The 25,299-nt window shown below is 34.0% G+C and overlaps 3 protein-coding genes across 6 annotated transcripts; 2 read left to right on the forward strand and 1 right to left on the reverse strand.

The window, feature by feature from the left end:
- Positions 1–2,048: 2,048 nt before the first annotated feature.
- Positions 2,049–2,679, reverse strand: LOC146920508 (ubiquinol oxidase 1, mitochondrial-like). Its single transcript, XM_085713928.1, has one exon. The coding sequence runs from the start codon at positions 2,644–2,646 to the stop codon at positions 2,152–2,154; it is 495 nt and encodes a 164-aa protein (XP_085570054.1). The 5' UTR covers positions 2,647–2,679; the 3' UTR covers positions 2,049–2,151.
- A 2,666-nt stretch (positions 2,680–5,345) lies between these two features.
- On the forward strand, positions 5,346–6,723 carry LOC146920509 (uncharacterized). 2 transcript variants are annotated; one of them, XM_085710728.1, is made up of 3 exons: positions 5,348–6,053; positions 6,201–6,272; positions 6,464–6,723. In XM_085710728.1, the coding sequence occupies exons 1-3, from the start codon at positions 5,715–5,717 to the stop codon at positions 6,485–6,487; spliced, it is 435 nt and encodes a 144-aa protein (XP_085566854.1). In that variant the 5' UTR covers positions 5,348–5,714; the 3' UTR covers positions 6,488–6,723. The 2 variants fall into 2 exon arrangements, with proteins under 2 accessions (XP_085566853.1, XP_085566854.1); XM_085710727.1 differs by lacking the exon at positions 6,464–6,723 and having other exon boundaries at positions 5,346–6,053; positions 6,201–6,431.
- A 3,154-nt stretch (positions 6,724–9,877) lies between these two features.
- LOC146920510 (uncharacterized) lies at positions 9,878–23,889 on the forward strand. 3 transcript variants are annotated; one of them, XM_085713924.1, is made up of 24 exons: positions 9,878–9,926; positions 10,270–10,380; positions 11,295–11,580; positions 12,239–12,307; positions 12,390–12,527; positions 12,644–12,761; positions 13,231–13,313; positions 13,991–14,086; positions 14,387–14,555; positions 14,651–14,793; positions 14,919–15,005; positions 15,237–15,422; positions 18,144–18,311; positions 18,984–19,104; positions 19,198–19,267; positions 19,961–20,048; positions 20,191–20,311; positions 20,451–20,644; positions 20,792–20,900; positions 21,398–21,556; positions 22,167–22,269; positions 22,456–22,629; positions 23,009–23,154; positions 23,439–23,889. In XM_085713924.1, exons 1-24 carry the CDS (start codon positions 9,883–9,885, stop codon positions 23,630–23,632), a joined length of 3,177 nt encoding a protein of 1,058 aa, XP_085570050.1. In that variant the 5' UTR covers positions 9,878–9,882; the 3' UTR covers positions 23,633–23,889. The 3 variants fall into 3 exon arrangements, with proteins under 3 accessions (XP_085570050.1, XP_085570051.1, XP_085570052.1); XM_085713926.1 differs by lacking the exon at positions 9,878–9,926 and adding an exon at positions 10,667–10,728 and having other exon boundaries at positions 10,257–10,380; XM_085713925.1 differs by lacking the exon at positions 18,144–18,311.
- Positions 23,890–25,299: the final 1,410 nt, after the last annotated feature.

A 25,299-nucleotide genomic window follows, 5' to 3' on the forward strand; every position in this document is an offset into this window, starting at 1 on the left:
TATTAATTTCTGCATTTCACTATTTTTTAATTAAGCTTATTCAACATGTTGAAACTTTAAAAAGCAATTTTTTCTACATAAAACTTATCAAAATTTTCATTTTTGAATCCTTAACCAGTGCCCCATAAATTATAGGCTCTACACTCTGTCGTGCACCACTTGTAGATGTCAATCAACCCAGATTTGTCACATTTTTAAATGCACAACACCATCACTTTTAAACGGTGTCCCTCACTTCCTTTGGATCGAGTTTCCTCTTGAAATACTTTTGCCGTGGTTATTCTTTGATCTTTGTCAAATGATTTGCATGATCCCCAGCCATTGTCTGAGATTTTTCCACCTCCATACTCAAACAACTCATCTGTCATATAACTTCTCTAGATAAATTACTTTGTCATATAGTGTTCCCAAATCCTTGCCTCTCCACTCATGTAAAACAGAGTTGATTGAATCACGATTAAATTTTGCAATCATTGCTCCTCCAAGACCCAAAATACGTGCGACCAATAGCAACAAAGGGTATAAAATATGGGGGTTAGTGTTCTGTTCGGAAAAAGATAGAGCATAGAAAAAGTAAACTTAAAAAATAGTTGACCATAACAAACCCTCATTGTGAGGTGTATCCCTTAAACGATGGCTGTTGGAGCTTCCCTTAGGCGGAAAGAATGAAAAGGGTGCAATTTTCTTTGTAACTAGTTCACCTTCACCGCTTCCAAACAAAAAATTCTATAGGGTGGAAAAGGATGGGAGAATCCTATCACAAAGAGTATGTTATTCCCTCGTAAGGGTTTGTAAATAGTATTGATAGTGAGACATTCTCTATTGTTTATATTATGTTTCAAACGTTTGAGATGATGCTTGGCTGATTAAGAAAATGTCATATACTTTGTTTTTAAAACGGAAAATTAACAAAAATTGTGAAGTTTGAGATGATGTTTGCATAAAAGTTTTACATCAGATAACAATTTCTCAGGCAAACGTCATTTTAAATCTGCGTTTTTTCAGAAAGCCACAACATATTTTATGCTTATCTGAACATTTCAATATATTTTAAAAGATTTTGCAATATTTCAAAGTAACTTAGCAATTTACCTCAATTTTGCTCCTGAAACCTAAATAATCAATGACTAGATTAAACCGCCTACATTAATAAACATGCAGAAGTGGAAAATAATAAGAAGGAAAGTAGTAGCACCTGGGGCAACATCATGGTCAACGAATTATCTCTTTGGGAATTACATCCAAGTTCTTCCAAAGAGAAGATTCTTCCACCTCAACATTCTGATGACTCACTCTATTTAGTAGAGTAAGCTTTTTCCATCATTTTCCCTTAACTTTGCCTATTTTACAACATTAAGGGCAGGGCTACACTTTTCCTTGATTGTTGTTCCTTGAGTTTCACCATTATTGTCTTTATTTTGACATAATTCTTAAAGTCAAAGAAGAAGAAGATATGTAGAAAGAAATTTTGTGTCCATGTGGACAAAATTCCTCAACACATCCTCGATTTGGTTCCACATTTTCGCTTTTCCAAGATTTCAACTTCACCGGTTCATTCTGCTCATTGCTCCTTAAATTTGAAATCCAATTCCTCTCTTGAAATAATAGTTATGTACAATGAACTATGAAGTAATAGAGACTTTAATCAAATAGTAATATGTCAAGGAATCATTAAGCAAAATTTATCACGAAGCTCTCAGAAATGTCATATAACTCCACCTGCACCCTCAAGAGTGTACAGTAGAAGTATAAGCACTATCATGACTTCAAACAAATAAAGATTCCACCCTGTTTTATACATTGGCATCATTAGATAAACCAATAAAACAACTAATACTAATTGTCATCAGCAATTTTATTTATTTTTTTGTAGCCAAAATATTGACTTCAGAATTTGAGTCTTAAAACAGTTCACCACCACCAAAATAGGCCAACAGATTGGTCTCTAGTGAATACTCAGATGAATCCCATTCAAAATACTCAGATGAAGGATCTAAGATTTTTTCCATTTCTAAAAAGACACAACTATGGTTTTGAATGTATAAAGACTTATCTATGTCACAGTTTGAGAAATGTGTACTTTATACACTCTGAATCATAATAAAAAGACAGATCATGGACATGCGTCTAGCTGCCTCTTGAATTTGTAGCTTATAGATAAATAAATGGATAGATTGCGCAAAAGTGAGACAAAGGGATAGACAAACATACCGATGCAAAGTGGTTAACATCGCGATGATGTGCTTCATCAGCCCTGACAACCTCGACAACATCCCTTAAAGTAGAGTTTTGAGGAAGCTGCCAATAGTCAATAGCAATAGCTGGAGCAGGGACATTTTCAATATTACCCTTGTCAAGCTCCTTGAGAAACTCAGTGTATGAGTGAATAGCTTCTTCCTCAAGGTAACCAACCATACGGTGTGCAAATTTGGGTGAGAGCAAATAGCCTAAGAAATAAGCATTGAAGAAAAAACCCTGGACAGTTATGACAAGTGCACGCTCATACCACTTTGGCTTTGCCACTTCCATGAAAGTCATTAGGTGCATGCGCTCGTTCTCTGCTTCTTCTAGCAAAGCTTTGATCCATCCACCACTGTGCTCAAATCGGCGCAATGATTTGCAGTGAAGCAGCATTCCTCCTACCATGCCAGGGACAGCAGCTACTGTCTAAAGCATCATTGCTCGGCATCCATACCTTCTCTGTTTCAATTAAATACAACTTAAGTTAGAAATTACATAAAATACTTTTGATCTTGGTGTTAGTAACTAAAAGAAACTTTGAACATAATTTATAGGATAGTAAGTTCATCAAGGGGAGATCATATTATTATAAAATTCAATTGAAATTTCATTCAAACCAAAAGGTAAAAAACATCATCTTGTGGTGGATTTTTTCAAAACAAAAGGTCATCATTTTGTGGTGGAATTTTATTTTGACTATATGCTATAAAACATTGGATCATTACTTAACTTCCCCTTTCATGTAAGTTCTAGTTCACCAACTGACCTTACCAAAGTACATGCATGCCAAACAAACCAAACATCACATGCATTATGCATGATTGAATATTTAGGAAACACAAGAAACCTAATTAAAAATATGATGGCGGCCTTAAACAAAAGTACCTTAAAGGCCTTTTCAGGAGTTAGGTGTAACTGATTTTAAGTTTTTCAATACAATTTCATTCTATTTTGACAAATAAAATTTCATTTTTTATATATACTCTTAAAATAATAAGTGCTGATATAATTAATAAAACCCTGACCATAAAATAAATAAAATATATAAATACAAACTCACAAAATCACACCAGTAATTCCTGAAATCCATTTTTTTGTTAATTTTTTTCAAAGGAGGTAAGGTAATGCTAGCACCTCTTCTAATAAAGATTCGATGGTTCGCTACATTGTGGGAGTCTAACCCTTCTGCTAGATCCAACTCTCATCGATCCAGAACCCGGATTTTTATAATAATAATAATAATAATAATAATAATAATAATAATAATAATAATAATAATAATAATAATAATAATAATAATGAATAAAAATCACACTCACAATATCAATTAAAGAGAACATTACCTGAAAAAAGAGATCAATTGGATACCTAAGACTCTTAAGAGTCCAATAAGCCATCTTGTCCAGAAAAGTTGTTGGTTTATGATGTTTAGTCAGATCAATCGTAACATCTGCGGATTGTCAACCTTTGGAAGTAATGCTAAAAAAGTTGAATTGAGACCTTTAGTAAGCTTACCGTGTCGGTAAAACTCCACAAAAAAATTCATCAAATCAATCTTCAACAATTCCCAAAAATCTTTAAAAAAACCCAAATTAATTCCATCAGGTCCCGGACATTTGAAACTATCACAATCCCAAATTGCTGCCTTAATTTCTTCCAACAACTGCCTTAATTTCTTCCAACAAAAAGGGTTTAATTAGATCCGCCCCTTCCACCTCAGATAACGTTGTGAACAACAAACCATCAATGTCTGGTCGCAGACTAGATGTCCTCTTAAAGTGATCTCTAAATTTCATCTTCTTATAAACTCCAAAATCAAATTTCTGATCAAATAAGGTTAATTAATTTTTTATATAAGGTTAAAATGAGGTTTTGAATAGTTTCCAATATTGTTTTCATTGTTATGCATTGTTCCTACTATTTTTTTATAGGAATTCTTATTATTATTGTTGTTGATTATTCCTATTGTTATGTATTATAAAATTTTAAAAATACAATATAAAAGATAGAAATAGTTTTTTAAATAAAAGATAAAAGATGAGTGTGAAAGAAAAATTAAGCCAAAAAAATGTCGATATGGAAGGAATGATAATATAAATCTTCTTTATACTCCCTATGTTCCTTTTTAAGTGTTTTTTTTATGGTGAATATTTCGTTCCTATTTAACTATCTTTTTGGTATTTTAAGGGTATGATTTGTCAATTATGTCCTTTGTCAATTACTCTTATATTTTTCAAAAAAACTAATTAATGCTATCTATTTGGAAACCTAAAGTTTTTTTTTTAAAACAAAGTTTCTTTTTTGTTATCTTCAAATTTAAACAAAATTTTGTTACAAACAATGATTTCAAGAAGAGTTAAAATTCTATAAATAAGATGAGTAACAATTGTTAAAAATTTCAAGTGTAAAGGAAAAGAATATATTTGAGAGAAGAAAAATAAAAGACTCCATGAATGTTCAAAAGAAAGAAAAAATGGAAGAATCATTGGAAATGCTGACGAGAGGTGAAGAAGGAGCAATAGTTGAAGACTCATTTGACAAGATACAAGAACAAGACGACAACGAAGAAGAAGAAGTTTCATCAATATAATTTTTATATTGACTTAAAATAATTAAAAAGATGTGCATAATATTTAGAAAATTGACAATTGTTTGTTATGAGAGAGTGCGCAAAAAAAAAGGAATTTGTTGGAGAAAAAAATAATAACTAACAATTGTTTGTTATAAGAGAAAGATAACATATTCAATTTATTGAAAAGATAAGGTGTGTGCATAAAAATAGTGATTTATTGATGCATTAAAACGAGGGTATAATAGAAAGAAAATGTGCAAAAATACATATTGTTAATTTGGTGTTAATTTTCTAAAAAACACTTGAAAAGGAACGAGGGAAGTAATTATTTAGTATAGATAAATAAATAGATAGATAATTAAGAAGGTATTTTTTATTTTTTTCTGAAGAAAAGATAATTGGGGAATTAGTCACTTTAATCCCTGAATGGGGAACAATTTGTCAATTTAGTCCATGAATGCAGATAATATGCAAAACAGTCCCTGCATGGTCAATTTCAGGGACTAAAGTGACTAACGAAGTCTACATTCAGGGACTAAATTGACTAACGGAATCTGCATTCAGGGACTAAATTGACTAACAAAGTCTACATTCAGGGACTATTTTGCAATTTATCTGCATTCAGGGACTAAATTGACGAATCGTTCCCCATTCAGGGACTAAAGTGACTAATTCCCCAAAGATAATTAGGAAGGTATTTGAAACCGGCAAAAGTTATGGTGCATAAGTCATTCCTTATGCACCATGCATAACATATCACAACCGTCAGATCAGGGACACGTGTTATAATCCTGGCGTGGGAAATTCCAAATTGCGCTAACCATTTCTTTCATTCTGAATATTACAGTGATAGAAAAGAACGAACGCGCCAAAGAAAATAAATCTTTACACCGTCATTCTCATGGCTTGCACCGTCACCGCCATCAACCGTGGCCAACACGAAAACCTTCGCACTTACAGTGTCTACATTCACGAAAGCCAAATCGACATTGAGGTCACCGTTACCGCCACAGCTTCCGTCGTAACAAACTGGCTCCCAACTATGCTCATTCATCATCTTCAATACCTCCGCAACCGTAATCTCCGTAACCGTAATAACCGCAACCGTAACCGTAATCTCGTTGTCGGCCTCGGCGTTCAATGGACTCCCGGCAACCTTGATCCTCCCGCCGACACGCTACAGTTATGCATCCATGGCAGCTGTCTTATCTTCCACCTCTCTCTCGCCGATATGATTCCGGTCAGTCTCTGCAACTTTCTCCACCTCTCTCTGCATCACAATAAGAGAAATGAAACATAAGAGAAAATGAAATACTACCTTAACTCAAATTTGGGCTCAATTGAGTTAATTTCTTCTAATTTTGGTTGTTTGGGCAATTGCATGTAGGTAATTTGGACACGGATTTGGACTGTTGGGGCTGCAATTTCAGAGGAATTAATGAACAAACAAGTGTTGGAAGTGAGTTCTCTTGTAAGCTTGAATTTGAACTTGGAACCGAATTTGTTGATGGTTACAATAGTTGTAAATATATGTTCTTGACAATTAGAGAAGTTAGAATTTGGGATTTAAGAAATTGCTTATGGAATTGAATGGAAGAGAAGACCCTAATTGGTTCCCTTTTGTTTTTGTGTGAATTATTTTTTTGATAGATTTGTTGCAATCAATTCAAGTAAAAAGGAGTTTTGGAAAAGAGTAATTACTTTGAAGAGAAGCTTAGAAGAATTAGGAGTTTGACATCAAATGGAAAAACAACTTTTGAGGTGGGTTTCTAGTAAGAGATGGATTTTAGTTAGAATTATTTTTTTGATGAAATTGTTGTTCAGTGTAGGAAATAAAATCATATGGAAATAAATTGTAAAACTCTTCTACAAAAAATCATATGGAAATAAAACTCAGTTGCTGCGATGAATTTGGTTTCTTCTCACTTCTGCAAACCGGCCTGTTTTGACGTTCGATTTTGTTGTTGTTGCGAACTCGACTTGTAGCTACTGTGTTTGAATTGGTTCTGATGGAGAGCTGATCCGACCTGCTCTTGTAGAGTTGGATCCGGTTTGGTTTTAAACTTGAATTCTGGAAAAAAATGGTAATTGGTGTTCTTGTGAAATTGCAAGAAAAAGTTGGTGTTTGATTCAATTTTGGGTCTGCCGAATATTGATAACAGATGTTTTTTACCGTGTCCGTCTTGTATGTGTTCTGTTTTAATTTTTATTCAGAGGCTACTCTTATGAAACTTAAACTCGACGCAAAACGCGATACACCGTCAGTGCAAATTGATGAGGAAGAAGAGTTTACAAAAGATTGTTTAGTTACTGATGAAATTATTACTGAAACAATAAGTATGGTTTAATGGTTTTGATAGTCTTGTATGTGAAACCAATATAATTGTGTAATGGTTTTAAATGATGGAATTATTACTGAAACAATAAGTTTACTTTAAAGGTTTTTATAGTGTTGTATGTGGAACCAATATAATTGTGTAATGGTTTTAAATGATGGAATTATTACTGAAACAATAAGTTTGGTTTAATGGTTTTTATAGTGTTGTATGTGAAACCAATATAATTGTGTAATGGTTTTAAATGATGGAATTATTACTCAAACAATAAGTATGGTTAAATGGTTTTGATGGTCTTGTATGTGAAACCAATATAATTGTGTAATGGTTTTAAAAGATGAAATTATTATTGGTACATGATTTTAAATAATGATTATGATGTTATACACTGAAATTATTACTGAAACCATATATATGGTTTAATGGTTTTGATAGTTTTCAATGTGAAACAAAAATAATTGTCTGATGGTTTTGTAATAAAATAGAAGAAAAAATGTGATAAACATTTAAACCATTATTCACTAACTATAGTCCACACTTATAACATTTAAAACAATTACTTAATGTGAATTAATCAATCGGTGACCACTTTTTTTTAATAAGCTCCATCATCTCTCTTTTGTTTCTTCCGTTGTAAAACGAATTTCTGCCTTTGTTTAAGTATAATTGTGGTTTAATGGTTTTGATATTCTTGTATGTGAAAGAAAAATAATGGTCTAATGGTTTATAAAATAAAAGAATAATGAAAATTATTATTGATAAACAATTTTAAATAATGACTTTTACTGAAACCATAAGTATGGTTTAATGGTTTTGATAGTGTTCGAGCCCCGGTCATAATATTTGGTTTAAAAATTTTAATATTTTTATCAATTAAGTTAGAATATGTAGACATTTTTCAAGTATTCAATTGATTACACTAATTTTTTGTGTAAATTTGTACTGATTTCATATTAGCATCGGAAAAACAACTCGAATCAAATAAGTAATGTTAATCAAATAAATAATGTTAAATCTTTTGAAAAAAAAAAGAGTTTTGTCATTTATAAAATTCTCCCCAATTTAAAGGATTAGTCATCACAGTTACGCCAAAGGATATTTGTTTCCCACAAAAAAATCAAATAAGCAAAATTCTATGTAACCAATTCTTAAAAAGTATAAAAAAAATATTTTCAACACAAAACATTCTCCTTTTACTTTTTTTTTGGGCAAGTTCATGATTTGTTAAAGGTTTGACATTGTTTTTGTGGCTATGTCATTTTGGTTTGACATTGTTTTTGTGGCTTTGTCATTTTGGTTTGACATTGTTTTTGTGGCTATGTCATTTTGGTTTGACATTGTTCATGATTTGTTAAAGGTTTGATTTTTTAAAATGAAATCGGAATAAGCTGTTTTGTATAAATAAGTTGTTTTGAATAAGCTGTTTTACACAAATAAGCTGTTTTGTATAAATAAGTTGTTTTGAATAAGCTTTTTTGCACAAAAAAGCTATTTTGTATAAATAAGTTGTTTTGAATAAGCTGTTTTGCATAAATAAGTTGTTTTGAATAAGTTGTTTTGCATAAATATGTTGTTTTGCATAAATAAGTTGTTTTGAATAAGTTGTTTTTTAAAATGAAATCGGAATAAGTTGTTTTGTATAAATAAGTTGTTTTGAATAAGCTGTTTTGCACAAATAAGCTGTTTTTGTATAAATAAGTTGTTTTGAATAAGCTGTTTTGCACAAATAAGCTATTTTGTATAAATAGCTTATTCAAAATGAAATCGAAATAAGCTGTTTTGTATAAATAAGCTGTTTTGAATAAGCTGGTTTGCACAAATAAGCTGTTTTGTATAAATAAGTTGTTTTGAATAAGCTGTTTTGCACAAATAAGCTATTTTGTATAAATAAGTTGTTTCGAATAAGCTGTTTTGCATAAATAAGCTGTTTTGAATAAGTTGTTTTGCATAAATATGTTGTTTTGCATAAATAAGTTGTTTTGAATAAGTTGTTTTTTAAAATGAAATCGGAATAAGCTGTTTTGTATAAATAAGCTGATTTGCACAAATAAGCTGTTTTGCATAAATAAGCTCTTTTGAATAAGCGGTTTTAAAAAAAGTGATCCTAATAAGTTGTTTCGAATAAGCTGTTTTGCATAAATAAGCTGTTTTGAATAAGTTGCCCAAATAATTCTTTTCAATTAGGGGGCTTTAATTTAGTGGGCTTGGTGGGGGCTTTTTTAAGTGGGCTTTGAAATTTGAGGCTCTATTGACACCTCTACTTATTAGAATTAAGTTTTCACTTGGGGTGTAGAAAACAATTATGTTGGGTGTAGAAAGCAATTATGCACGGTGCATAAGGATCTCCTTATGCACCATAACCATACCCTTTGAAACCATTTAAAGAATCCATATGCTAAATAGTAAATACCAGGGATCGTGGATGCAAAACAAAGTGAAAGTTTTTTGTTGATTTTATTTTTTTTTGTATATATTGAAATTAAATGTAAAGGAAAAAAAATTAAGACACAATTCCATGTTTGCATGGATTTATTCTTCCCCTTCTTTTTTAAAAAATATAAAAAATGATACTCCCTCCGGTCCTTTTTACAAGAGACAAATGAGTCAACTAAAGTTTATGTATTTGGTTCAAAATGTAGACCAAATACATCAACTTTAGTTGACCCATTTGTGTCTTGTAAAAAGGACCGGAGGGAGTATAAATAAAGAAGTCCACGGGGCGCACAAGAAACGATGAAAGAAGCGTTGAGTTGCAGCAGTTACAGTGGCAGTTATAAAGGCTCTGTTTGCTAAAATTACCTGATAGCTGATAGCTGATAGCTTTTAGCTGATAAGCTAGCTGATAGCTTTTAGCTGATAAGCTAGTTGAAGTGTTTGGTAAAATTAGGTGATAGCTTTTGCTTTGAATAATAAGGGTAAATATGGAAGAAAAAATGAGAAGCTAAAAGCTATAAGCTCAAAAGCTACTTGAAGTAGCTTCTGAAAAATAGCTTATAAGCTCCTGAAATAAGCTATAAGCTCGTTGTACCAAACAGAGCTAAAGTATTACCAAACAGAGCTTTTTTTGTCAAATGAGCTTATAAGCTAAAAGCTCTTTTTTTGGGTTTACCAAACAGAGCTAATCACCACCAAACCCACAGCGATTCCATTTTCACCACCGTCGATATCTCCGTTTCGTCACCGTCGTCTTCACCGGAACACTCCATTTTCCTCTTTGATCATCACTCTCAGGTTCTTTCTCTGATTACTCCACTTCACAGTACATAAGTTGCAGGTCCTTTGGTATGCAACTTTTAGTCCTTGCATGCTTTAATTGCTGATCGATCCATCGGATTTACGATGTGGAAGCTTGAGTAGCTTATTCATCAATTTTAAGTGATTTTTTTTTACTGAATTCAACTAAAGATATTGTGCATGTTTGGTTTCACTTTTGCAGGAGACAATCATCAATTTTAAGTGATTTTTTTTTACTGAATTCAACTAAAGATATTGTGCATGTTTGGTTTCACTTTTGCAGGAGACAAAATTGATTATGTGCATGTTTGGTTCTGCTGTGATAAAAATTGATTTTAGTTAAAAGTGACTTGAATGTAAATGATTTATGATTTGTTACATTTACGTACTAGTGAGTTAAGCAAAAAATTCTGGTGTAAAAATCACTGTTTAGACTCAAAATCTACAAGTTAGAATCAATGCAAAATCAATTTTACTCGAGAGAAACATGTCAAAATTTCAGTGTAAAAATTGATTATAAAGGTGTAGAATTGATTTTGACATGTTTGATCGCTCTTAATCAGAATTGATTTGCTTCTAGAATTGATTCTAACCTGAAGCTAGAAATTGTAGCTTTTGACTCTATAATTGATTTTTACACTCAAATTTGTTTGTTGTTCAACTCATATTTACATGCATGTGTCCAAAAATAAACGACTTAACCTTAAATTCACATTTAGACAAAATCAACTTAAGAAGAATCAATTTTTGTTTCAGCAGAATAAATTACTTACCTGATTGTAATTATGATTGTTGTTTTCTTATTTCATTTCATATTTGTAAAACCATTTTCATGATCATTACTATTTTAAATTTTTTTTTTTTGGTTTACATGGCTATTAATTGTGTTTATGCTATTTTTTGGTTTGCAGAAGAAAGAGAATTATTGAGAAGTTTATATCCAAAATGGCTAATGACGAAGGACAAGTCTCTAGTGGTAGTAGCGATGTGAGATCAGGGAATATGATTTTTGAGCCTATTTTAGATGATGGAGTATTTCGATTTGATTGTTCTCTAAATGATAGAGATGCCGCATATCCAAGTATTTCTTTTGTGAATAGTAAGGATAGAGAGACTCCCATCACTGGTACTCACAAGGTTCCTTCATATACCCCTACTTTTGAGTGCCTGCTAGAGCAGCAAGTTGTTCAACTTGAGGTCAGTTGCTTTTTTTTCTTCTTTTGGTTTCTGACATCATAACTTTTGATTGTTATATTATAAGACTCTGCTTTGTCAAGTCCAAATTGGCGTACACACTCGTACGATTAAAGTATAGTTGTTTGGTAACAGTCCTTATCTCATAGCTTATAGTATTTTTTTAACTTACTTCCAGCATTTTTTGAGATGCTAGCGTTTGAGCTTATAGTGGATCATCTCTCTCTCTCTCTCTCTCTCTCTCTCTCTCTCTCTCTCTCTCACACACACACACACACACACACACACACACATTTGTACCCTTATTATCTTGATTAATTTAAAAAAAAGTATTAATTAAAAATATTTTTCTGTCATTTATATTTATCTGTTAGTTCATCCAGTAATTTTACGAACACTTCAAATTCAATCTACTAGCTTATCCACTATCAGCTATAAGCTAGCTTATCCGCTACAAGCTCATTTATTATCAGCTAGTTTATCCGCCATTTGCTACTTTTTACCAAAGAGAGTCTAAATCTTGGTTGCCTTTTAGCTCAAGTATTGTTTGTTTGTTTATCTTTTTATTCTCTCTTTTAATTTTTGTCCTGGTCTAGTTTGCTGCTCATGCAATTCCATTTCCCCTGCTTTCAAAAGTTGATTGAATTTGTTTTTGAAGCAGCTACCTGTAGGTACCTCCCTCTATGGAACTGGAGAAGTTAGTGGACAGCTTGAGAGGACAGGAAAAAGAGTAAGTCAGCTATATGAAATTTTTAGTTTCAAAGAGATTTTCTTAATATCTATATGCTCATGAGTTATAATTTTATTTTAAGGTTTTCACATGGAACACTGATGCATATGGTTATGGTCCTGGAACTTCATCGTTATACCAATCACATCCATGGGTGTTAGCTGTTCTTCCAAATGGCGAGGCACTAGGAATTCTTGCTGACACTACAAGGCGCTGTGAGGTGCTGTTGCATTTAGCGTTATGTCATTTATTGAGGTTAACCTAGACAATACACACTTGTTCTTTGATAATGATATAATTATCTGTTTGATGGTCTTTTGCTGTGCTCATGAGCAGATAGATCTGAGGAAAGAATCAACAATACGTTTCATTGCTCCATCCTCATATCCTGTCATTATGTTTGGTCCTTTTGCTTCACCTACGGAAGTGTTGATATCTCTATCAAAAGCAATTGGTAATTTTCTAAACAAAGACTACAATTATAAATGATATAGCTTCACATAAGATGTGATGCACCTTTATTGTTGGACAAACCGATGTCCGTCTTTGGTTGATGAATGTAGTTCATATAGAAGAACATAGTACCTAAAGTTGACCCACATGAAATCAGGATTCATATGATACGCATTTTAATATGTTGCATGCGTGCACAAATATTCGTAACATACTAATATGCAATGGGTTTTGGATGGTGCCTCAAGTGAATAAAAGAGCAAAATCTTTCAAACTAGTGAAAATGGATTCTCTGAGCATGCACTAAGATTCAGGATATTTTATGTTTAGATTCAAGAAAAGGCCAATTTTAAGTTAAAACTCCATGCATGTGTTAGATGTGAACATTATTCTGTACAACAATTTGCATCATCATCATCATTTACTTTATTCTGGTGATGAAAGTTCCTTACGGATTCTTTTATCATCAGGAACTGTGTTTATGCCCCCAAAGTGGTCGTTAGGCTATCAACAATGCCGCTGGAGCTATTTATCTGATCACAGAGTTCTGGAGGTACTTCGTCTGCTCCTACTTTCTCTCAATAGTGATGAGCCAGGGATAAATAGCATTTGTATATGTAGAAAGCTTGAGCTTGAGATGCTGAATATGACATGTATTCCAAGTTCTGACCGCTATTTCAAAGCTTGCAAAAGTATTATTGTGAAAGTGAGATCGGGAATATAACATTATCATGTTTGGTACAGATTTTTCAAAGATAATCCTGGGTTATCGGTAATATCTTTTATCCATGCTGTACTTTTTTCATCCCTCTGTGAGAAGGGGTGGAAATCCAACATTACCATGGGAAGAAAAATCATTTTAAAACTCAACTAATTAGAACTTCCGACTTCCATCTTATTCTACCTCAATTTTATTTATTTATTTTAATCTAACCAGTTTAAAAATATTCCTGGGAATATTGAGTATTACCACACATACTTGTGAAGGATGCCCATGTATGATGTTCCTGCAATATTATTCCAAGGAACATTATTCTTGGTAATATAATTCTATAACTTGAAACAAACATCCCCTGGGTTCTGAAATTCTGATGCACGTCATACCAGATATATTACATGCTTATATGTATTGTAGACACATTCAAATATTCATTGCTATCTTCTTTTAGGTTAGTTTTGCAAAAGATTGCTTCATATTTTATTTAACTTTTAACAATTTAACATCTGCAGGTTGCAAAAACATTTCGGGAAAAGAGCATACCTTGTGATGTGATATGGATGGATATTGATTACATGGATGGTTTTCGTTGTTTTACCTTTGACAAGGCATGTATTTCCTCTACAATCAGCAATCAATTTACAGTGTCATCTTTTTGATTTTCACACAAGGTTTTCTTATTCATGCACATGAATTATTCAGACGACGAGTACGTGTAGTCTGCAACACATAAGTTAAAGTGATGTATTGCAAAATTTTCTTTTGGTGCCCAGCATTAACTCTCCAACCTGCACTTGTACTTTGGAAAATGCTAAGTTAAACTTTTGGTTTGGGCTGGCTGGCCATTTTTAATGTCTATATAATAATAATTTTTTGGCTAGAAAAGTAAGTATTATGCTATCTTTCAGGAGCGTTTTAGGGATCCCAAGTCTTTAGTGAAAGGTCTCCATTATAGTGGTTTCAAAGGTATTTGGATGCTTGATCCTGGGATCAAGCAGGAAAAGGGTTATTTTGTATATGACAGTGGTTCTGAAAATGATGTTTGGGTCCAAAAGGCAGATGGAACACCTTTTGTTGGTAATTTTTCTTTGTACTTTAATACTTATTCAGTTTATGTCCTTTTGTTCCCTTTTCCTTTTGGTGATGCATCGAGCCCATGTATCCAATCTCAGGGGACGTGTGGCCTGGACCTTGTGTCTTCCCTGACTATACACAGTCAAAAGTTCGTGCATGGTGGGCCAATTTAGTTAAAGACTTTGTTTCCAATGGTGTTGATGGTATATGGAATGATATGAACGAACCAGCTGTCTTAAAGGTAATTAATACTATAATCTCACTGGGTTTTTTCTCTGAATATTTAACAATATATGCACCAACTCTCACTATTTGAGGCTCTTGCTATATCCGATTACAACCTTTTTAAATCCCTTTCTTTTCCAGGCTGTAACGAAAACAATGCCTGAGAGCAATGTTCATAGAGGAGATGGCGAACTTGGAGGCTGTCAGAATCATTCTTTCTATCATAACGTAATATTCTTTGCCCTTTATTATAATTTTTGGAGTCGCATATTAATTTACCATAAACTTATGAACAATGCTTACAAGTTGGATGCAGTTTGATTACGTAATAAGATACTGTTGTGTGACTTGATTCTTATGTTAGTTTATTAATTTATAGGTGTTGAGTTATATTAAGCCTTATCCTGTAATGTGGTGTGCCTCTGGACTTTTATTATTTATGACGACTTTTCACTATAGGTGTATGGTCTGCTGATGGCAAGATCAACCTATGAAGGCATGAAACTGGCTAATGAAAATAAGCGTCCTTTTGTTCTCACAAGAGCTGGATTTAGTGGAAGCCAAAGGTATGCCGCAACATGGACTGGAGATAATCTTTCAACCTGGGAGCATCTTCATATGAGTATCTCCATGGTGCTTCAGCTGGTAAGGATCTTTGTAGCACACTGCTACTTCCCTTGAACAACACTGTCATTCGAGATTCTCTTGGCACCATTCAGTTCTGCAATTTTTGTGAAGCATGATTTAAGTGTTTGTAGTCCTTTCCTTTTCATGCCATATATCCATTTTGTTCTGCACTTTCTGTATGCACCAGTAATGGATACGCAGTGCATGTCTAGCTGGATTTAAGTTGTTATGCCAATTAGCTACCCTAATAATGAATAATACCACTAATTAACTGCACATTACTGTATCCTCATAAAACAAGATGGCTGCAAGTAGCAGTTACAAAAGCGACATTACATAATGTCATGGACTATATTGACTATCCTTTCCAAATTTTCTTTGGGTTGTGGTTATGATTTATTCTTTATGGTGCTATTGGAACTAGATCTTATTGCTAGTTTTGTTTTTAGAACTATAATCAGCGAAAGCTAGATTTTTTTTTTCTTTCTTCAAGGAATATTTATTTTCACTTATGTTTTTTCATAATTTTTGGTTAAGTAGTTCAGTTCCAGAAGAATTAAAATGTCATTCTTTTGTTATGATCTAGTATTTACTTCAAGTTTCGGCATTTTTACACTTAGACCAATCTCTAAAACAATCTCTCTTGATCCAAACTTTACTCTGAACACTGTCATTCCACCACCAAGATTCTTTACCCCTAGGTCCAAAACCTCTAGATTTTGGACCTAGGGGTAAAGAATCTTGGTGGTGGAATGACAGTGTTCAGAGTAAAGTTCGGATCAAGAGAGATTGTTTTAGAGATTGGTCTAAGTGTAAAAATGCCGAAACTTGGGATAAATATAAGATAGCTAGGAAAGAGGCTAAGAAGGCGGTGAGCGAAGCGAGAACTCAAGCATTTGAAGGATTATACCAATCTTTAGGTACCAAGGAGGGGGAGAAATCTATATACAAGCTTGCGAAGGGACGAGAACGAAAGACAAGAGACCTGGACCAAGTGAAGTGTATTAAGGATGAAGAGGGTATAGTTTTGGTGCAAGAGAGAGATATTAAGGATAGATGGAAGAAGTATTTCCACAACTTATTTAATGAAGGATATGAGATCTTACCAGACTCTAACAGGTTAGACATCAGAGAGGAGGACCGAAACTATAACTATTATCGTCGGATTCAGGAGCACGAGGTGAAAGAAGCGTTGAAAAGGATGAGTAATGGCAAGGCAGTTGGGCCGGACAACATACCTATCGAAGTGTGGAAAAGTCTTGGCGATAGAGGAATTGGGTGGCTCACAAAACTTTTCAACGAGATTATGAGGACGAAGAAAATGCCGGACGAGTGGAGAAGAAGCACCTTAATTCCAATCTATAAGAACAAGGGGGATATACAAGATTGCGCGAATTATAGGGGAATTAAGCTAATGAGTCATACCATGAAGTTATGGGAAAGGGTAATTGAGCGAAGACTAAGAAAAGAGACTCACGTTACGGATAACCAATTTGGTTTTATGCCTGGGAGGTCGACTATGGAAGCTATCTACTTACTTCGACGCGTGATGGAGCGATATCGGACGGATAAAAAAGACTTGCACTTAGTTTTCATTGATTTGGAGAAGGCGTATGATAGAGTACCTAGAGAGATTTTGTGGAAAGCCCTGGAGAAGAAAGGGGTGAGGATTGCCTATATTAGAGCTATCCAGGATATGTATGAGGGGGCTTCGACTAGTGTGAGGACGCAGGATGGGGATACCGGAGATTTTCCCATAACAATAGGACTGCACCAAGGGTCAACCCTAAGTCCTTATCTTTTTACTTTAGTTTTGGATGTACTGACGGAACACATCCAAGAGTTAGCACCGAGATGTATGCTTTTTGCAGATGATGTAGTCTTGCTTGGTGAGTCGAGGGAGGAGTTAAACGGGAGGCTAGAGACTTGGAGGCAAGCCTTAGAAGCGTACGGTTTCCGCCTGAGTAGAAACAAGACGGAATATATGGAATGTAACTTCAGTAAAAGGAGAAGTGGGTCTACCTTAGAGGTGAAAGTTGGCGATCATATCATACCCCAAGTTACACGGTTTAGATATCTTGGGTCCATAGTACAAAATGACGGAGAAATAGAAGCTGATGTACATCATCGTATTCAAGCTGGGTGGTTGAAATGGAGAAGAGCCTCTGGTGTTTTGTGCGATAAGAAAGTACCACTTAAGCTGAAAGGAAAGTTCTATCGGACAGCAGTCAGACCGGCAATGTTGTATGGTACGGAGTGTTGGGCGGTTAAGAGCCAACACGAGAGTAAAGTAAGCGTAGCGGAGATGAGGATGTTGCGTTGGATGAGTGGTAAGACTAGACATGATAGGATTAGGAATGACATCATTAGAGAGAGAGTGGGGGTAGCACCTATAGTAGAAAAGTTGGTAGAAAATAGGCTTAGATGGTTTGGACATGTAGAGAGAAGACCCGTAGACGCCGTGGTAAGAAGAGTAGATCAAATGGAGGAGAGTCAGGTTAAAAGAGGTAGAGGAAGACCTAAGAAAACTATTAGAGAAACCATTAGAAAAGATTTAGAGGTCAATGAGTTGGATCCAAATATGGTCTTTGATAGAACTTTATGGCGGCATTTGATCCATGTAGCCGACCCCACTTAGTGGGATAAGGCGTTGTTGTTGTTGTTGTTTATTTAAATATAAACTATCACATTAAATACATTTTCAATTTTTTTTTCATAATTTGCATTCATTGTGTTCAGGGACTCAGTGGTCAGCCACTTTCAGGTCCTGATATTGGTGGATTCGCTGGAAATGCAACACCGAGGCTTTTTGGAAGGTGGATGGGTGTAGGTTCCTTGTTTCCCTTTTGCCGAGGGCATTCTGAAGTTGGAACAACTGACCATGAACCCTGGTCCTTTGGGGAAGAGGTTGGATCAACTTTAGCAGTTTAGCTGCATAAAATTAATCATTATAATGGTTTCCAACTTGTCATATAATGGGCATCTATATAAATTCCAAGATGAAGTTGTATGCCCTTATATATCACGCGGAGTAAAAATTATGAAGGTTGTTTAGTTGAGCTTGATCATTAGCTTGGCATCAGGTTAATAATTTTTAGTTAATGAATAAAAAGTAAGGTTAATAATTTTTAGTTAATGAATAAAAAGTAAATAATGTCATATATGCTTCAGGTTCTCTGTTGCACATATGTTGTGAACATATTTAGTCTCAACTTCCAAACTTGTTTTGCAGCTTCCCCACCCCCTTCACTAAAAATGAACTTTTAGTGGAACTTTATAATCAATGGATATGTTTTTATCTCATTTAAGATATATAGAGCATAAAAAAATATTTGCCTTGCCCATCTGACTAAATTCTGAATGAATGGCATGTTTCTTTAATAGAAAACCCTTTAATTCTTTACAATGTGTTCCTAGCACTCTCAGATGAGAGACAAGAACAAGTTTGTCTATTGAATCAGAGGACAGGACAACCTACAATTCTTATGATTTTGTTTTCCTCATATAATGAAATTGTGTTACGTAATTTCAAATTACCTATATGCTAAAACTGTACACTAATTCAGCTCTAATTTTTAGTGTGAAGAAGTTTGCCGATTAGCATTGAAAAGGCGCTACCGCCTTATCCCTCTTATCTACACACTTTTTTATTTCGCGCATACAAAGGGCATTCCAGTGGCAACCCCTACTTTCTTTGCTGGTGGGTTCTTGTTCTGTTGATTATTTATGTCTTTGGTTTTATTAATTGAACTTTCTTCTTATGCATCATGGACTTTTATTTTTGAATTTGCAGATCCGAAAGATCCTAGCTTGAGGAAACTTGAAAACTCATTTTTGCTTGGTCCAGTTTTAGTGTATGCAAGGTTATTATACTTCCTTACTCTGTTTATGCATGCAATGTTATATTAGTTCCTTACTCTTTTTATCATCAATCAAGCAGACACCGATATATTTTGCGAGCTGTCTTTGCACGAATTAGGCTTGTTTTTCCTGATGCTATAATACATTTTAGCAGAGATTTTTTATATAGGGGGAATGATAGGAAAAGGAAATTGCAAGTCATCTTTTCTAGTTGTGAAACGAGTCATTTCTATCATCGTAAATCTCCTGTTAAACCATACGATGTCCTTCCTTCCTTTTCTTTTACAAGGAATATTATCGATGATGACAGTGGTGGAACTGGTGGTTTACCGTTGTGAATTGTGATCAGTTCCAAGCTGGTGGTTAGGACCAATTGAGGTTTGAATATGCTGAAACTGCTAAAACTGAAATTTAAGTCTGAAATGAAATCTGAATTGGATAATTCAAATCTTAATCTTATCTAAACTAATTGAAACTTTCATCCTAACAAACTTCTACACTAAAGTCAAGGTTTTCTATATTTATTGAGTGTGGTTTTATGTATTTAAAGATGAAGTTCCTTATCCGACATTGGTCATTTGGCATTATAGAGGCAAACATTAAAAATGGAAGAGTAGTGTTTTCTCTCATTTATGACTTTATCATGCAAGTTGTGCTGATTTCATATTTTAATGTCTTACTTGTTTCTTGATCAGCACCACACGCAATCAGGGGTTGGATAAGTTGGAGGTTGCTCTACCGAAGGGGATATGGTTGGGTTTTGATTTCGGTGATGCACATCCGGTATATTTGTTTTCTTCCTTCTGCTCATTTTTTCTTCTATTTTTTCTTTTTGAGAGGATTTTGTTTGTACTGATAATTATATGTTCCTCTTTTTATTATCTTAACAAAAAATATTTATTTTATTCAATTTGGAGCGTGCCAGGATTTGCCAGCTTTATATTTGAAAGGTGGCTCAATTATTCCTGTGGGACTCCCTCTTCAGCATGTTGGAGAAGCTAATCCATCAGATGAATTGACACTTCTCGTGGCTTTAGATGAATCTGGTTAGTCCATGTATCAAATTTGACCTTGGCATGTTTGAATATGATAAGTCTATAACTGATATTTTTAATAAGGTCTTTACTCTTCAGATTAGTGTCTTGCTCTTGAAGATATTTTGAATAAGATTTGAATCATTGACAGGTAAAGCTGAAGGTTTTCTATTTGAAGATGATGGCGATGGATATGAATTCACAAAAGGCAATTATTTATTAACACATTATTCGGCTCAACTTCAATCAACGGCAGTTACTGTGAGTGTGCACAGAACTGAAGGATCATGGAAAAGACCTAAACGCCGCCTCCATATTCAACTATTACTAGGTGGGGGTGCAATGGTATGTTATTTCTCATAAGAGGAAACTATGAAGTAGATGAAACTTTAGTACAGATGAAACTGCAAAATATTGTGCCTCTTCTTTTCATTAATCTATCTTTTATGAATTCATTGATCTTAATATTTATACAATTTGTTTTGTAAACAGCTTGATACATGGGGAGTGGATGGGGAAGATCTGCATGTAAATTTGCCTTCAGAAGAGGAGGTGTCGAAGCTGGTATCTACTAGTGAGAAGCAATACAAGGAACGTCTGGGTATGTGCTTGTTCAAATGCTTACCTGGTCAATTTATGAATATCATCTTATATATGTTATATATTCTTATTTTACACTTAAGTTCTTATTTTCTTCACCATCCTTTTATCTGCTGATCTACATTTTATTCTGTGGTATAGATATAGTGTTTTCTAGGTCATCTCTTGAAAATAAGTCTACTTTTGACAACTATAATATGACATTTATAAAAAATTATTCTTGGATTGGATGTCCACCTTGCTATTTCTGTGCTATAACTATTCTACTCGATATTTTTACCTTTTATATGGGTTTTCCACTCTCTTGAGAATCAACATTTATTGAAGGGTTTTAGTTCTCATGTCCCCTCTCCATGGGCAGAGTGGAGCTTAAGCACTAGCAGTGTTCTGCCTATTATGTTACATTTGACTTCCGAATTGTATCTAATGTGCATGCAAGTATCGAAAAAATGCCAAGTCTGCATTAAGCTGTGCTACTACTTTTTGAATGTTTTGCAGAAAAAGCAATTCAAATTCCTGATGTCGAAGACGAAGTTTCTGGACCCAAGGGTATGGAGCTTTCAAGAACTCCCATTGAACTGAAAAGTAGTGACTGGCTTCTTAAAGTTGTTCCCTGGATTGGGGGTAGAATCATCTCCATGATACACTTTCCTTCAGGTAAATTGATTACCCATTAGCACTTCATTTAATATATTTTTTTAAATATTTTGGAAGTGTACATGAAGTTCCTGAAATTTTCCATTTCTTTTTTTTATACAAAATAAACTTACGGTTTGTGCAGTGCAGCAGTTAGGCATTTAGAATATTTGTTTTCCTCACTCAGCTATAGGGAACTTTCTTGTAATAATAGTCAAGTGACTTAAACCAATTTAAATTAACTTTTCAACAAGTACTTATGAAATGAAAAATCAAAGGGATCTTGTAATGATTACGAGTCTCCTAAATACTGGCTTCCTGAATCAGCTGAAATCAGCTGTTGATCGCAACTTTTTTCAGAAATTCCCTTATCCAACTTCTCCTGTTCTCCACACACACCTACAAAATGGTCAGGGTTTTTGCCGTAAGTACGGAAGTCTAACAACAGTTTTAGAATTCCTTTACTCTCCCTATGACGTATATTTTCTGTGGTTTGCAGTAAGAGTCTAGAGTTGCTGACTGGCTGTCACAATAAATGGATGTGTTTTCCTTATGCTACATGGATGCAATTATTTATATTTCTTTATAATATTCATTTTATTATTCATAACAATAAATCATATGTTTTCAGGAACACAATGGCTTCATGGCAGGATTGAAATCAGTGGATATGAGGAGTACAGTGGTACAGAATATCGTTCTGCTGGGTGTTCTGAAGAATATTCTATAATCAAGTGAGTTTCCCTTGTACTTCACGACTTCATTGGGGAAATATTATTGTTGCATATCCACCAAAGGCCACTTTAATCCTTGTATATACCCTTTTATTACCATGTTCTTGTATTCTTGCCCCACCCTTCCCATCTTACAATTTAGTATTCAACATGTCCCCTTTTTAGTAAATTTCTTTTTCCTTGCAGTCGAGAACTTGGGCATGCTGGAGAGGAGGAATCTGTGTTATTAGAGGGTGATATTGGTGGAGGATTGGTTCTTCAACGGCAGATATGTTTTCCAAAGAACGCTGCCAACATCATCCAAATAAACTCTAGCATAATAGCACGCAACGCTGGAGCTGGTTCTGGAGGGTTCTCAAGGTTTTATTTGAAACTTTTCTTGTACACTAACAAATGGCATTATATCTCATTTATGATAACTATTTTAGTTACATGGTTTTAAATAAAGAGAAGAGAATTGTTATTATGGACTATGGTTGATTATGGCATTTTTTATTACAAAGACTAACGAATAACGCTTTTTTACATTTTTATACTGATCAGATTTTCTAGTGCAAAGTTGAGGCTGTAATGAACCCAGCTAAATATTTTTTACATTCCCTGTTATGTTATTTTCCAATTAGTGACTACAGCAATTCTTAATATATCCCTGTTATCTGTTGTTTCTTCTACCAAATGCTTTGACTCTTGCTGATTTAGATGCTCTGGTTTCTACTACGCTTTCTTGTATATTTTGCAGGTTGGTATGCTTAAGAATTCACCCAACATTCAATCTTTTGCACCCATCAGAATCTCTTGTCTCATTTACTTCAATTAATGGATTGATGCATGAAGTCTTTCCAGACGGTGGGGAGCAAATCTTCGAAGGAGACCTTATTCCTAATGGTAGGTAGCGGTCATTTTATCTTCTTCCTGGAATAATAATCAATAATATTAGACAATTTACCCCATTAGAGACCACCATGACCAAACTAAAAAGCAGTGTGCGAGATGATTTTCTTCCACATCCCATCTTTCCATACTTCCCCCATCAAAAATAAAAGGAAAAAAGATAAACCCAACATCCATTTTAAGACCAATGTACTTGTAGGTGGATGTTTAACCAAGTTAGGTACTTGTTGTAGCACACAATTGTTCTGTATAAAATTTTCGTTCTAATTTCATTTCAGGTGAATGGAGGCTCGTTGATAAATGTCTTGGCTTGGCACTTGTCAACCGATTTAATGTTACTGAGGTATCAAAATGTCTTGTTCACTGGGATTTTGGCATTGTCAACCTGGAGCTTTGGTCAAAGAGCAGGCCTGTCTCAGAGCAATCTCCTATTCAAATTTCTCATCAGTACGAGGTTATCCGAATTCCGTAGGTTTTTTAGTTGGTCACTACACAAGCTGTTGGACTGTTTGATACGGCAGAATAGTGTGCTCCGGCAGATTTTTTTTCTGACTAAAGTACCACTACAGACTATGTATCTAAATTCAAGCGTTATTTCGTTCTCCATTTTCACTTAATGAGTGATTGGTTGGATTTTGATTAGTAAATAAATAAAATGGATGGAGAATGAGTGATTGGTTTGATTTTGATTATTAGTAAATAAAATGGATGGAGTTATGGAGGAATAAATAGTAGTTGTACTGTATTTGCTCTTTTACCGGCGGTTTTATGGATGTCATGCCATGTCTTGTGTCAAAATTTAGATTATAACAAAGAAAAAAAAAACTAGTAATTTTTTATACACTGTTCAATTTAGATTATAACTAAAAAAACTTGTATTTTTTATACACTGTTCAAGAAATGCTTATGAATTTTGTGTATTTAAAAATTTTCTTGCAATAACTATTGCTTTTTAACAGTAGTTCATATATAAATGAAAATTAATTTATGCATTTCACTATTTTTTTATTAAGCTTTTTCATTGAATTATTCCTTACAAGTTTACTAATCATTTTTTATCAAGCTTATTCAACATGTTGAAACTTTAAAAAGCAAATTTTTCTACATAAAACTTATCAATAATTTCCATTTTTGAATCCTTAACCAGTGTCCCATAAATTATAGGCTCTACACTCTGTCGTGCTCCTCTTGTAGATGTCAATCAACCCAGATTTGTCACATTTTTAAATGCACAACATAACTTTTAAACGGTGTCCTTCACTTCCTTTGGATTGAGTTTCCTCTTGAAATACTTTTGCCGTGGTCATTCTTTGATCTTTGTCAAATGATTCGCATGATCCCCAGTCATTGTCTGAGAATTTTTCCACCTCCATACTCAAACAACTCATCTGTCATATAACTTCTCTAGATAATTACTGTCATGTAGTGTTCCTAAATCCACGCCTCTCCACTCATGTAAAATGCAGTTGATTGAATCACGAATAAATTCATATAGAGCAGCATACATATAGATTGCAATTATTGCTCCTCCAAGACCCAAAATACGTGCGATCAACAGCAACAAAAGGTATAAAATATGTGGGTTAGTGTTCGGACTTATGAGAAAAAGATAGAGCATAGCAAAAGTAAACTTAAAAAATAGTTGACCATAGCAAACCCTCATTGCGATGGTGTATCCCTTAAGCGATGGATGTTAGAGCTTCCCTTAGGCGGAAAGAATGATGAGGGTGCAATTATCTTGTAACTGGTTCTGTTTCGCCGCTTTCAAACAAAAATGCGATAGGGTGGAAAAGGATGCATCATAAAGAGTATGCTATTCCGTCGTAAGGGTTTGTAAACAATATTGATAGTGAGACATTCTCTATTGTTTATATGTTTCAAACGTTTGAAAGATGCTTGCATGATTAAGAACATAAGAACATGTCATATAATTTGTTTTTAAAACGGAAAACTAACAAAAATTGTGAAAATTGAGATGATGTTTGCCCAAATGTTTTACGTCAGATAACAATTTCTCAGGCAAACGTCATTTTAAATGTGTTTTTCCAAAAAACCACAACATTTTATGCTTATCTGAATATTTCAAGAGATTTTAAAAGATTTTGCAATATTTCAAAGTAACGTAGCAATTCACCTCAG

This window comes from Medicago sativa, chromosome 5, assembly GCF_051527215.1.
Source record: "Medicago sativa cultivar Bolivia chromosome 5, Bolivia_mono, whole genome shotgun sequence".
In the NCBI taxonomy this organism is placed as follows: Eukaryota; Viridiplantae; Streptophyta; class Magnoliopsida; order Fabales; family Fabaceae; genus Medicago; species Medicago sativa.